The sequence below is a fragment of the Strigops habroptila genome, chromosome Z, assembly GCF_004027225.2.
Source record: "Strigops habroptila isolate Jane chromosome Z, bStrHab1.2.pri, whole genome shotgun sequence".
Lineage (NCBI taxonomy): Eukaryota > Metazoa > Chordata > Aves > Psittaciformes > Psittacidae > Strigops > Strigops habroptila.
Genome location: NC_044302.2, coordinates 72,132,723 through 72,147,256, shown reverse-complemented (window position 1 = coordinate 72,147,256; position 14,534 = coordinate 72,132,723). Strand labels below are relative to the sequence as shown.

Genomic DNA, 14,534 nt, shown 5'->3' with positions numbered 1-14,534 from the left:
GGGGAAAACAGGGTAAAGGAGGGCAAAGTGGGAAAGAGAAAGCCTTGACACTGTTCAGCAATAGCCAAGACATCCCTTTGTTAACAACACTGCCTTAGCTACAAATCCAAACCATTGTACCGTATGGGTTGCTACGGAGAAAGTTAATTAACTCCGTTCCAGCCAGACTCACCCTTTGAGGGAGTCCCCTTCCCTCATTCCCACTGTCTGTAAGTAAAGAAAGACTTTTAAGATTGTACTCATGATCCATGAGGGAAGCAGAGAATACTGAAAGCTTGTCACAGATGAGGATACACAACCTAGTTTCTCTCTAGTGACGCCCAGCTGCTCATCAACTCTCCTTTCTCCACTTCCCACCCAAAGCTCTTCCCCACTTAATAGTTAACACTTACAGTTCTATGACGTTCTCCTTTTGCATTTAGGTAAGCTTTGATTGCAGCCAAACCTGTGTACTCTCCTTGGGCTCCACTGCAGGAGGAACACAAACCATGTTACACAAGCACACAAAACAGAAAGTGCCAACTCTCTACTGAAATTCCGAAATTGTCCAGACCTAATCCTCCTCAGTGGCAAGTGTCAGCAAATTAAGAGAAGCACATCCCATGGATTAAATTAGAACTGGACAAGCATTAATTAATGGCTCTTGCCTGTTTTGCAAACAGTAGATGAAAAAAATTATTTTTATGTGCTTTACACTATGTTAAAATCTTTTGACAACTGAGTTGATCCCCATTTCTGCACCTAACAAGGGACTACGTGCTTGACTATGGGAAGGCAAACTAATACTGAAATGCATAGTAAACTGCTTACAGTGTAGCATAAGAACTCTTTCAGTGACATCCTGAGTGTAGAGTAAGTCCTTGCTGTTCATTTTGTATCAAAACTACTAGCAGACATAAACAGGCTGCAGCTCTATTTATTTTGATGAGCATGCAGATCCTAGGCATTCTTCAGTCAAATTTAGTATTTCCTCATGTATCAGGTATTAATTTCAACACTTATATAGTTGCCACCTTGTATAGGTTATTCCTATTTCAAAGCTTTAATTTTCGCTCACAGGAGGGTATCAGTAACATCATCATTTTAAGCTAGCAGTGGTGGAGAAACCAGCCTTCAAAGAGATGAAAACATGGAGGAAAAGGATTAAAGAATAGAAAAGACCAAATCATTAAACTTTGAGATGAGACAAAATAAGGTTATGCAGTTCAGAAAAAACAAATCTTGTTCTCATAGCCTTTCATTCAAGGCTTCTCTTTGTCAAATTTAATTTTAGAAACTTCTTCTATTTTTGTCTAGCACATTTTCTTTAGAGGTAAATTTTTTAAATCATTTTAAGGAGCAAATGTTCTGAATAAAATTCCTACCTGTTTGGTTGGAAGGAGATATTGTCATAGCCAGTAATCTCACATAGGTCCTTCTCTAAATCCTTGAAAAGCTGCTGATATCCTTGAGCTTGCTCCAGGGGCACAAAAGGGTGGATGCTGGCAAATTCCTTCCATGAAATAGGCTATGAAAGGGGAAAAAAACGCCAAAAAAACAAGCATGTGCTATAACAAAGAATCCTGCAGACAACTCTGTTTTGTTGTTGAACTCCATGCAGGAAGGAAGCTGCCGTGTGCTCTGTTAAAAAACCAAGCATTTCTTGTGCAGCAAGACAATTTCCCAACCTTACTGTAGGATGTCCCCTGGTTCAACAGAGAGCTTTGGCTAGAACTAGGGAAAAAAAGGAGAGTTTATGACCCTAGGAAGAAAGGACAGGCAACTCAGGAGGACTACAAGGATGTCGTGAGGTTATGCAGAGTGAAATGAGAAGAGCCAAAGACAAACTAGAACTTAATCTGGCCATTGAAGACAATGAAAATGTTTATACAAGTAAATTACCAATAAGGAGGGCTAATGACAATCTCTATCCTTTTTTTAGATGTCAGAGAATCATAGTGCCTTCTTTGCCTCAGTCTTTAATAGTAAGAACAGTTATTCTCCAGGAACCCAGACTCTTGAGCTGTAAGACAGTGCTGGGAAGCAGACTGAAATCCCCATAATCCAAGGGGAAGTGGATAGTGACCTGCTATGCCCCTTTGAGACACACAAGTCAATAGGGCTGGATGGGATCCACCCAAGGGTACTGAGAGAGCTGGCAGAAGTGCTTACCGAGCCACTTTCCATCATTAATCAGCAGTCCTGGCTAACAGGGAGGTCCCAGTTGACTGGTAGTTAGCAAATGTGACACCCATCCACAAGAAGCGCCAGAAGGAGGATCCGGGGAACTACAGGTGTGTCAGCCTGACCTTGGTGCTGGGGAAGGTTATGGAGCAGATCAGCTTGTGTGCCATCATGCAGCATGTATGGAACAACCAGGCAATAGGCTCAGTCAGCATGGGTTATTGAAAGGCAGATCTTGCATGGCTAACCTGTTCTCCTTTTATGACAAGGTGGCTTAGCAGTGTTGGTCGACAGTTGGCTGAACACAAGCCAGCTTGTGCCCAGGCAACCAAGAAAGGCAACAGCATCCTGGCCTGTGCCAGCAACAGTGTGGCCAGCAGGGCCAGGGCAGTGATCATCCTCCTGTAGTGGGCACTAGTGAGGCCACACCTCGAATCCTGTGTTCAGTTCTGGGCCTCTCACTACGAAACAGACATTGAGGTGCTGGAGCAGGTCCAGAGAAGGGTAGCAAAGCTGGTGAAGGGTCTGGAGCACAAGTCTGATGAGGAATGGCTGAGGGAACTGGAGTTGTTTAGCCTGGAGAAGAGAAGGAGAGGTCTTATCTCTCTCTACAACTACCTGAAAGGAGGTTGTAGCGAGGTGGGTGTTGGTCTCTTCTCCTAAAGAACAAGCAAAAGGACAAGAGGAAATGGCCTCAAGTTGCACCAGAGGAGGTTTAGATTGGATATTAGGGAAAATGACTTCACCGAAAGGGTTGTCAAGCATTGGAACAGGCTGCCCAGGGAAGTGGTTGAGTCACCATCCATGGGAGTATTTAAAAGACGCATGGATGTGGCTTTTAAGGACCTTGTTTAGAGTTGGACTTGGCAGTGCTAAATTAATGGTTGAACTCAAAGATCTTAAAGATCTTTTCCAACGTAAACAATTCTATGATTCTGTGATTTCTAGTAACTTTTTTTTTAACATTCAGAAGATGCTTAAAAATCCTGTTTCTCCTTCTAGGTCACCTACCCTTATGTAGAGCTGTAGGATCACAGGGCAAACAGAGAGGACTCATGTGGAAGAGTACATAACACTCAGTTTGTTTCACACAGTTTTGTTGCTATCCATTTTAATTAGAAGGGAATACACAAGACTTCAAACAAGGAGCAGGGAGAAGACATGGAGAAGGCAGTGAGAGAAAGGAGACAAAGGACACCTAGTGAAAGGTCAAAGTGAGAAGCCAATAAAGAGACAGCAGAGGAAGCTCATTCAGAGTCAAAAAGTCATTTACTACCCAAACAGCCTGGCTAAGGCTCTGCTTCATTTGCTATCAGCAAGAAAAATGAAGATATCCAAGGACTCCAGCTCCCCACCTGAGGAAAAGGAGTGCTCTGCTAAGAAAGAGCACACTGACAAAGAAGCATGAATTGCCAGTTCCATCTGACTCCAGTTTCTTCTTCTGAGTTTACAGATCTTACTTTGACTGCAAGGTTTGTAAAGCAGATAGAGGTTAGGAAGTGCAGCACTGCATGTGCGAACAGGACTGTGATAACTAATTCCAAAAATTCTTATTTTTTTCAGAATGGAGACTTCAAAGCCACTCACTCTCCTCCTGTAGTTGAACTTCTACCGTGCTTTTCGGAGCTTTTTTCCTAGCAGAAAAAGGAGCTGATGACTTTAGCTACTCCTGAAACTGCCTCCTCATCTGGAGTACTAGACCAAAAACTGCCTTTACTTCTGTACAGTGACACTGGCTAGACAGTTTGCTCATGTGGGTCTCAAGTAAGATTTCATTGCAACTTACTGCAAGTTCAGCTGAACTATTGAGCTTCATTGTGCAGGAGCCCTAGAAATAGAAAGAAATTCTTCAGTGTTTATTGAAACGCACAAATATGTAAGTATTTAATTTTTAATCTTTTTGGTAAATACCTACCAAAGGAATCATGCTGTGAACAAGGGAAATATCTTTGTTTTCTAATCGTTTCATGTATCGCACAATATTTGTCTCAGAGTGATAGCTGGAGAACACAAAATGTGGTGTTAAGGCAAGCAGATTAGGCATACCAGATAGTTGATCTGTGCTCCAACAGGCACAGATAGGAATTCCAAAAAAAAAGGAATGAAGACTGAGGATAACTTTAAATATATACTAGGCACTTCTTCTCGCATTGGTACTTTATGCTTGCTACTAGAAATGTGGATGGAAAATGCCCATTATCATTTGCTCAAAAAGCTATCAGTAAATATGGAATAAAGGGCTCTAGAAAGCCTGTTGATACTATGTCCTAAAATAATAGCTTGTACAATGCAGCAAATCAATGGAAAAATACATCCCCCATGTGACCATGAGTACTGCTTTGCTCATTTAAAACAAATTGCTACTAAATAGATTATTTCAGAGTAATGAGTGACTGTATGAATGGAGCCACAAAACTCTCCTCATCTGACTCCATTTGAAAAGTCTGACTCACTTTTGAAAAGAGATACTTTCAGATTCCATTAAAATATCAGATATGCAGCAATTTCACAAACCTGTTGAAAACCTGATGTGTCAAGAATTTGGAAGTTCTCTTAAATGGGGTGCTAAGGATGCCTTTGGTTTCCTCACCCATACCCTCAGCAATCAGTTCCTTTGACACAAAGAAACACGGAGTCAAATACTTTCATGGAAGTCTTTTTTTCACAGCCAATTTACATCAGAACCAACTTTTACTACCATTGTACCCCCAGATTTACTTAGCTCCTTAGATTAAAAACCCTCACTTTATTAGTACGCATACCTGTACATAGCTAGCGTAATAACAGCATTATATGAAAACTGGGTACAGATGTCTTAGTAGTCCTCAGCTTGGTAGTATTGCTGCTAATTACTAATGGCATGCAATAAACATTCCAGTGGGAGAGAAATAATTGACCATCATGTCCTAACCCTCACAAAAAAAGTAACAGCTTAAATGCAAGGTGTCCAAGCTGACCTTAAGGACTGAATCACAATAAGAAAATGGCATTACTCAGTTACATAAATCATTATTTCATACTGTCTCCTTCTTTAGAGGTCTGAAATTCTCTGTATTAAACGAATGGCCATCATATAGACACCCACTGTGCCAAGAGCAGTTTTGCTTTTTCACTAAGCTTCTGAAACATTCAGATAATTACATCTGTGTGACCTGTTATCTACTTACAGCTGAAGATTCGCAACCAAAAATCCATAATATGTCATCCAGGTCTTTCTCATTTACAGTTTCATCAAGTGATACTCCAAGCTATGGATAAAAGCAACAATGACTACTGAGAGCTTTTAATTCCAGACACAGAGTATATTTGTTCTGGTCGAGAAAAAATATTCCAGAAACACAGGGGGAAAAAAAAAAAAAGAAAGAAAAAAAAAAAAAGTCAACCTACCCAACAATATGTAAATGTCACTTAGTTTTATGTAATAGATATATAAACTTATTTTATTTACATAAGATTTTCCTATTCCTACCTTTCCCCTGCTAAACCATCCAAACCAGATGTCTCATAAGCTTCAAGACTTGTGACCTCACTTCCAATGTTTCTAAGTGTTTCCCAGCATTTTTCAGAACATGTTAGACCTTGTCAAAAGTCCTGAGTACCTACCAAAACGTGGTTTACATTTCAATCTGTCTTTAAACTCTGCCACAGGACTTGAATTCTGGAGGTCATCTTGCATTTCATTGTTAAGTTCCAGAGTCCCTCCACTCTAGCCCTTAGTGGCATATTTAACATAAAACAATTAGATAATCTTTTAAATAGGCATAAAATAAAATAAGAATACAATGATTATTTCTGGAAATTCAGTACATCACCTAACATTTTCATTCTCTAAATTAATTACCTTTATAACTGACTGATATGTCAGAGCAAATTACAAGAAGTCTTAAATATTTTTGTTCTGTTTAGCACATGTAATCAATGGAGACTTACTGCAGAAAAAGTAAAGCTACAAAATTTCAGAAAGATTTAGGGAGTTGCTTACTCTGCCATCACTATAAATCCGAAAATTTATCTTTCTAAGAGCTGCCCTGTCCAAAACCTCTTTGACTGGGCATCCACACGTGATCATCAAGGTATCAAAGAACAGATCATGATGTAGTTTATGACCAGCTCGCCTGAGACCTATAAGAAACAGTAAGTTCATTCTATTAGCTGCATACTGTATTGCTTACACAGTACTTGCATATAAACACTATCAATCTCATAAGTAAATGCTTTCACTTAATAAAGCAAAATATTCTCCTTGTGTACAGAGCAGCAAAATCACCAGATTTTTAGTGGAATATCTCTGTGTGTGCAATGCATCTAAATCAGATTCAGGCCTAATTAATAATGCAGATTGAACCCAGTGAAGATCCTCCTGATACATCACATTTATAATATACACAGTAGCAGAATTGGTATATGAATAAAATAAGGACAAAATCACAAGTCTGGAAAGAAGAAAAATTATTATATAAATGGATATTAACCATCATGGAGCTTGCCATAATAAAGTTTAGAGTCCTAGTGTTTTTCACAGCAGCAAAAGGTCTTCCAGCTAAGCTGGCAAATAAAGCATGGATAATTGGGGCAATCATTCCTCAACTCCCAGTATTTCAGTTCTATATAGTTCCTTCTGGCAGCAATGATAGTCATGCCAGTGAAAAAACTATCAGACCGCATAGTCCAGCTGCAATCATCATCTTCTGCTACAGGTTCTGTGCTTTTGGTCAGCTATCAAACTCTGGAATTTCAGTGTTCATATCAGGTATGATACTCCACCCAACTTAATGAAACGTTACTATTTCTTTAATCTCATTCATTGATTGCTTAATTTTGCTATGTTACCAATACTCTGTGCAGATTTCTGTGTGCAAACTAGGATGGTCCAGTAAGTGAAGTACAGAGTATGCAGTTGGAAAACAGCACTGAAACTTATCATCTAAAGACTCATTGTGTAGACTTCTGTTAGTTTCCCAAGGAAATGGAAATAATGCTTGCAAGTTTATATCACATAGATGTCTAATTCTTCGACATCATTATGATGTCCCAGTACATCAGAAGTATGAAGTACTCAAAAACATTAGCTGTGAATTTTGTTTTAGAAAGTTCTCTCTCGTGTTGAGAGAACACACATTAGCTGGCAAAAAGAAACTTGTAAGAAGAAGTACTATTTAAGAAGGTATAGGATATAAGAACAGTTTCTGCTAACATTAGGTACTCACCTTCAGCCAAGATTAGAGTAGCATTGTGTACCCGTCTCGCAATATGCCTTAAGCCATCAGACCCATGGTATACACCGAACATGGCTGCCATGTTAGCCAGGAGAGCCTACCATCCAAATACAATTTAGAACATTATTATTATTGTTGTTATTGTTTTATCATTATCATCAAAGACTACTTCATGTTAGTTTAGTGGAAATTTTCTTTAGCACCCAGGGACAACCACATATTCTTAGTTGATGTTATACTTGATTATGTGTGGCCTACAAAGCAAAAGGTGGGAAAGACAAAATACTTCTATGAAATTGTGAACAGACAGTTCAATGACCTTTGACATGCAACTATGTCAGCAATTAACATGAACTTAAACTCAAATACTGCAACAAAGATGTTTGAAGTCTCTCTAGTAAAGCCAGTCTTATAGGAAAACTCATGGTTTAGGATTAGTATGCAATGTTTATGGAATAGCTCGTGAATACTAAATAATTGAGCTCATTTTAATATTAATAATCTCTCCTCAAAATCTCGCATAATAGTAAACTTACGAGCAGAGCGTTGATAGAAAAAATTATGAACTTGTCTGGCTGAAGGTCTGTAGAGGCATACTGAAGATAACTGTTTTGAATAATTACTTAACTATGGTATTTTCCTGTGACGATAGCTCTCTGGTGATGTTATATTTTTTGCATTAAATCACATAGACAAAAATATCAGTTGTGACAATTTGAACAAGTAGGATTAGAATTTAAGAATAGATTTTCATTTTTATTTTTTGCTCAAGTGGGCAATTTCAGATCATTATAATTCTCCTCCATTTTACTAAGAAATCTATCTCATTCATAACAAACATAGTACTACTCAGTGGCATTCAACCTGTGAGACACTGCACGAATTCAGGGCTAAAGTCTTCATTAAAGGAAACAGATGTTAATATCCTATTTTTCAAGCAGAGTTCCATTTTTCTAAAGGACTCAAAAGAAATGTACAAACACCAGAATATTTCAATGTTCTAAATTTTTCCAAGAAAAACTCCCAAAAGTAAAGCTAACACAAATTACTGTAGTGTTAGGACTATAATCTTAAGGTTTAACTCGATCCTTTCTACCACTGAAAATAGAGCCTGACAAGTTACCTGTGCTGTGCAGATGTTGCTGGTAGCTTTATCCCTCCTGATATGCTGCTCTCGTGTTTGCAATGCAAGTCGGTACACTTCCTTTCCGTTTGCATCTCTAGATCACAAATGAAAATGTTGCTTCTGTTACTTTAAAATTACCGTAATTTAAGACATTGGACTCTATACATGCTAACCTGAAACTAGTTACCTATCCTCAGTGGCTGGAGAGAATAAAGCCTAAGTCAGGACAACTCTGATATCAGAGAGTGAGACTAAAGCTTCTAAACTTCTATTTATATCATGGCTGGCAAATGTGTCTGGTACAATAGAGCACACAGTAACTTTTCTAAGCATACTACACCAAAACTTGGTATTTGCCTTAAAATGCCACAGATTATTGCAACTGTTTTAACTGAATAGTTATCCAAAACTTAATTTGAACAAACACTGAAAAGGCAGCATCTTTTCTAATGATACCAAGTAAAAGCATGTTGAGTTTGTACACAAAAATAATCTGTCCAGCAAGGTTATACAAGATAACTGAAAGGGCCCTGGCCAATCCGTGCTTCAAAAGAGGTCCTTTTGTAGGGTTTCTAGCACGTTAAAATACGCACAATATTCCACAAGGTGTTTCATTTCGATTTCCCCTGAAGACACTAAAGGTGAAGGGAGCCCTTACCTTGTAACACCCACCATTCTGCCCGGCATCATTCTCACTAGATTTTCCTTGACAGCAAAGAATGCCGCGTGAGGTCCCCCATAGCACAGCGGCACACCAAACCTCTGAGAGTTACCCAGGACAACATCTACCCCAAACTCTCCAGGAGGCTTCAGAATACAGAGAGCTAGAAGATCAGTAGCGCAGCAGGCGAGAGTCTGGGAATAGAAGTACACAGAGCAGTCAGCCTCTTTTCTGAAGGAATGGTGTTTGCATGGGAGCTAATTTCGGGCAGGATATAGCTTCAAACAGTTCCACATCACCAGCACATAGCTGAAGTGCTATGGTTGTAATGGTTGTAATGGTTATCAACTGTATGGAACTGAAGAGTAATACTTTAGAGAGTATCTAATATAATAATATCTGTGAATATGATGGTTTGATGCATCAGATTGAAATCTGTGAGACCAATAAAAGCTACTTTACCCCACTATGATGAGCTCTTTCAACAAGTTCAGAGAAGTCTTCCACCTTCCCTTCAGTGTCTGGATACTGAAATAATACTCCACTGACATCCTTTCCACTGAAATCCATTTCATGGGGTAATTTGAGCTCAGTAATAACACCCGTGTAACTGGAACGCAAAAACATGCAGAAGACAACGCTTTCAAACCACTTCCTGCCTTGGAATGATACTTAACATGACATTTTCATGGACTTATATACAATGTTTTTCTTTAACATACAAAGAGTTGAACCTGCTTTGCAGCACTAAACACTGAGAAAGTTTCATGTCATGGTATATACTACTAAAGAACAATTGCCTTTGACATCAACAGAAATATGGAGCAAAGCAGAGCAGAGGATGCATAAGCTACTGGCTATCAACTTTTTGCTGCTCTAGTATGTTTAAATTTGAAAATCAAGTAATATTTTTAGAAGATGGTTACTTTAAACTGTAAACTTAAATTGGATTAAGCTTTCATTAAAAGAGAAGTTTTGCTATCTAGGGTAACTAATTTCCTAGCTAAAAAATGACAACACTGAATTCAATAACCAAATGCATATGTTTGTGCAAACAACTTAAGGGGAAAATTCAATATTTTCTTTTCATCAGATGTTTAGTCTCTTTTTAAATATCTTTAATTACTTCGCAGTTGTATTTGAATGGAAAAGTAGAACAAACACCAAATGTTGATAGATTTTCACTTCTATTTTGCAAAGAAAACGTAATTCTATATTCTAAAAATATTAGGTATGTAGTAAATAGGCACAGATGACAAATGATTCCATGTAAGTGAAAGCATACAGTGGAAAATGGAGAAAACATTACTTTGCTCTAGTTTGGACCACTGCTATAGTCTGAGGGTGGCATCGGGTATCCACATAGAACTTTCTTCTTTTGTTGTGCCTGTTAAAAAGGGGAAAAAAAAGAGTCACATATCAAAAATTTATTGTTTTGCATGGAAATAGGGTCAATTTGTTTTCTAAATGTCAGTTTTCCTAAGTTAAGATACAGTTGTTAGTATTAGTTATTATAATCAAATTACATGTAAGACCGAATGAAGGTTCTGGTCCATTTAAAATAATAAATTTCATTTCAGACAGTGAAATGAGATTCTTATGTGACAAAAATTAAAAATAGACTATGAAACAGAACAAGAAGCCAGCTTATGAAGCTACAGGAATGCCTCCACACACACATACTGTTTTAAAGGAATACAACTGTGGTCTTTAATACAGATTTTCAGTGTTGCCCTGGATAACGAAACATGAGCCACCAAAGTATTAAGATGGAGACTAAGACAATTGCCTAGTTTTCTCTGGTAAAGATGATTTTATGTCAGACTGATGCTTTGAACAACTAAATAGTTGCAATATAGTCTCTACTGAGTAATCTCTTTCCTGATATACAATCCTAAAGTGACCTTCAATCATCTCTCAGGTTTCAGTTGATTTTCAGATCTCCTTCACATGCCTCTACAACACAGATTCCTGAAAGTAAATTTGGAGGTAACAGTAAGAGCTTCACTTTTAGCAAAGACTGACATTCCTCATCAGTTTTTAAAGATCCTTTTAACCAATTCACCAATTGGAAAAAACCAATTCACATCTCCAGTGTTCATGGACACAGAAGATTCATGCCACAAACCATTAGGTTATGCTCCTCTGCACCCGCACAGAGAGGCAACGGCAGCTGGGGACCCAAATAACACCCTGACCCTGCAGCTCGAATTCCTGTCACAGGAGAGATCAACCCATCAGAGACCCATCTCCACAAGCATGGTAGAGAACAGAGACCCCAAGGCAGGTTCGAACTCTAATTAATTAACCCAAACAGACACACTTTCTAAGCGTGTCCCTGGGGGAAAGACATTATAGGATGCAGAGGAAAAGCATTTTGGGATTACAAGGGTTTATTATGAAATGTTCAGGGGAAAAGGGATACAGCTAAGTGATTCTGGGAGGAACAAGTGTAGGAAAACAGAGGGCTAAAGGGGTGAACAGGGACAGTCATATATAAATAGTTGCTGCACTTGCAGCAACTAGTGCAGTCTGTCCTCTCGTTAAATTCCTCTCTAATGCTTGCCAGGGGTGAGGGGACTCTGTATTCTGGGAGTGGAGGTGGGTGTATATGCTGTCTGGGTGCCAGCAACTGGAGTCAGACCACAGAGGACCCACGTGCCAAAGGTGCAGCACCTGGGTAACTGGAGTGAGTAGCTCTTGGTGCCAGCAACTGGAGCAGCACCTCCGCCACAGGAGCCCATGTATCTGTGATGGTGGCAGCTGGAGCAGGTATGTGTCTGGGTGTTAAGAGCTGGACTGGTCCCATGGGCAGGACAACTACACTCTCTCCAGTAGGTCCATGTCTCTCTTGTACTGGATAGCCCAGCACAGGACACAGCACTCCAGGTGTAGCCTCCGTAGTGCTGAGGAGAGGGCAAGGATCACCCCTATTGACATGTTAGCAACACTCCTAATGCAGCCCAGGATATCATTCATCACCTTTTCCACCACAGCACATTGCTGGCTCGTGTTCAAATTGGTGTTCCTTAGGACCCCCAAAAACCTTTTCTGCAAAGCTGCTTCGCAGCCTGCCAGCCCTCAGCATGTACCCTGTGTACCTGGGGTTGTTCCTCCCCAGATGTGATGCTTTGCACTTCCCCTTATTGAGCTTCAGGAGATTCCTGTCAGCCCATTTTTCCAGCCTGTGAAGGCCCCTCTGAAAGTCAGCATAATTCCCTCGCACCATGAGCAAGCTTGCTGAGGATACTCTCTCCCCCATTATTCAGATCATTAATTTGACACAGTGTTGCCTCTGAGGTACTCCATTAATAACTGGCCTCCAACTAAACCTCATGTCACTGATCACCACTCTCTAGGCCCAGCCACTCAGACAGTTTCCAATCCTCCTCACTGTCACTTCCTCCAGCCCATACTTCTTCAGCTGCTCTGTAAGGATCTAAGGGACACCATCATGGTAGATGATACCCACTGCTCCCCCACCATCTACCAAGCCATCTGTTTAATTGTATAAAGTTATTAGGATGGTCAAGCACAGCATAACTTTCCCTGTGTGAATCCATGCTGGTGGCTCCTGATCACCTTCTTGTCCTTCTCATACCTGGAAAGGTTTTCCAGGACTAGCAGTTGTTCCATGAATTTGGAGGGATTGAGGTGAGGCTGGCTGGCTGGCAGGTAGTTCCCTGAACCCTTATTCCTGCCTTTCCTGAAGACAGAATTGATATTTGCTTTCCTCCAGCACTGAGGTACGCCTCCCAGTCTCCATGACTGTTCAGAGAGAATAGTGGCCTTGCAATGACATCAGGCGGCTCCATCAGCACCCATAGGTACATCATGTCAGCTCCCACGGCCTTATGTATGTCTGGTTTGCTTAAATATTCTCTAACCTGACCTTCCTCTACCAAGGGTAAGCCTTCCTTGCTCTAGACTTACCCCTGATCTCTAGCTCCCTAGGTTTCTTCAGGCCTTAGGTGTCAGAGTTAAGCATTCACATCAACACTGGGAACTTCTTTGGGCTTAACAACATGGATTATGGCTGTTCAGTGATCTGCTGACACTGAAAAGGCCACAATCAACTTCAACACACTCACCTATCCATGCCTACAGAGAACTATACATTTAAACGTAGTACCTGTGACATAATTGCATGGCTTCTGCAGCAGCTGTCCCCTCATCCAGCAAAGATGCATTAGCCACATCCATTCCTGTGATATCGCATACCATAGTCTGGTAATTCAGCAGACTCTCCAGCCTGCCCTGGGAGACTTCAGGTTGGTAAGGAGTATACTGGGTAACCCTGTAAGAAAAGAAGTCTGAGTTTGGTCTAGGACAATAATGTGCAACAGGATTATACCGATATGTAACTGAACTGTGTCATAAGAACGATAAATTATAAAGCATAATTCAGTAACATGGAAGTGTGTTATAAAATGGTTATTTTTAGATGGGTGCAATTTTTTACTGTCCTGGAAGCCTGAGAAATTTTTTTCTGGCATTGACTTGGCTTTTTACAGGAGAAGTCTATTTCTCCATTTCGAAAAGAGAAATTGCTTTTCAAACAAAGGCATGAGTGCATCTTGGGGAAGGGAGATGGCAAATGGGTGCTGAGTGTGGGAGAATGGAGTCAAGTCACATGAGAATGCTTAGTTCAATCATATCTAGATATTGCCATTATTTTTCAATACTGCTTCTGAAGCCTTCTACTTGCCAAGACTTCTCCACTCTTACAGGAGGAAAGGCACTTGCCATTTCATGGGATCTAGCTCAGAAACATGCAACTTCTTGTGAAATGAGAGTTTCCTCACGTGTGAGTGAAGGTGAGGCTGGTGTGAGTTTTACCTGTTGTCATTTGGAGAACAAAACAGTAGAGGTAGTATAAGAGATTCCTTAGAAAAAGCAACAATCTAGGGGAAACACTCAGTTGTGACAGTCCAGAAACAAAGCAGCAGAGGTCCAGGGATGCAAGGCAAGAACAGAGATCAGAGTCTCCTCTCCCTGTTGGAAATTTGGGTAGTGGATTTAATGGTGGTTCAGGAGACACTTTACATGAGCTTGGATTCAAAGCAGCAGCTAGAAACAAACTGTAGGTGGGAACACTCATGGCCTCTGTTTTCTAGCAATGGAAGAAAACAACAGTTTGTTTCCTGAAAGGGCAGTAGCAAGCTCTAGACTTTTGAAAAATGCTTATGGGTGAAGGTATAGTCTTTAGAGAGAGACTGAAGTATTCAGAAGCTCAACACATGTGAAGTCAATAGAAGGTGAGCAACAAGGATTCTTAAAGAACAAGTTGCAGAATCTGTGGTATAAAACGAGATAAGAGCAGCAATAAAATAGTAATGCAAAAGAGAAAGTAGGAGAAAAGTCTTGG

General features: G+C 40.0%; 1 protein-coding gene across 2 annotated transcripts in view; it reads right to left on the bottom strand.

Moving 5' to 3' along the window:
- GLDC (glycine decarboxylase) overlaps positions 1–14,534 on the bottom strand; it is a 41,081-nt gene that overhangs the window by 14,755 nt on the left and 11,792 nt on the right. For both annotated transcript variants that reach the window (XM_030511597.1, XM_030511598.1), the window contains 13 exons: positions 13,299–13,463; positions 10,476–10,553; positions 9,629–9,776; positions 9,164–9,360; positions 8,503–8,599; positions 7,371–7,476; positions 6,146–6,285; positions 5,331–5,411; positions 4,678–4,775; positions 4,079–4,163; positions 3,950–3,991; positions 1,365–1,507; positions 393–468 (listed from right to left, as the gene is read on the bottom strand). In XM_030511597.1, coding sequence (XP_030367457.1) covers positions 393–468; positions 1,365–1,507; positions 3,950–3,991; positions 4,079–4,163; positions 4,678–4,775; positions 5,331–5,411; positions 6,146–6,285; positions 7,371–7,476; positions 8,503–8,599; positions 9,164–9,360; positions 9,629–9,776; positions 10,476–10,553; positions 13,299–13,463 — 1,456 coding nt within the window. The remainder of the gene's footprint in view (positions 1–392; positions 469–1,364; positions 1,508–3,949; positions 3,992–4,078; positions 4,164–4,677; positions 4,776–5,330; positions 5,412–6,145; positions 6,286–7,370; positions 7,477–8,502; positions 8,600–9,163; positions 9,361–9,628; positions 9,777–10,475; positions 10,554–13,298; positions 13,464–14,534) is intronic.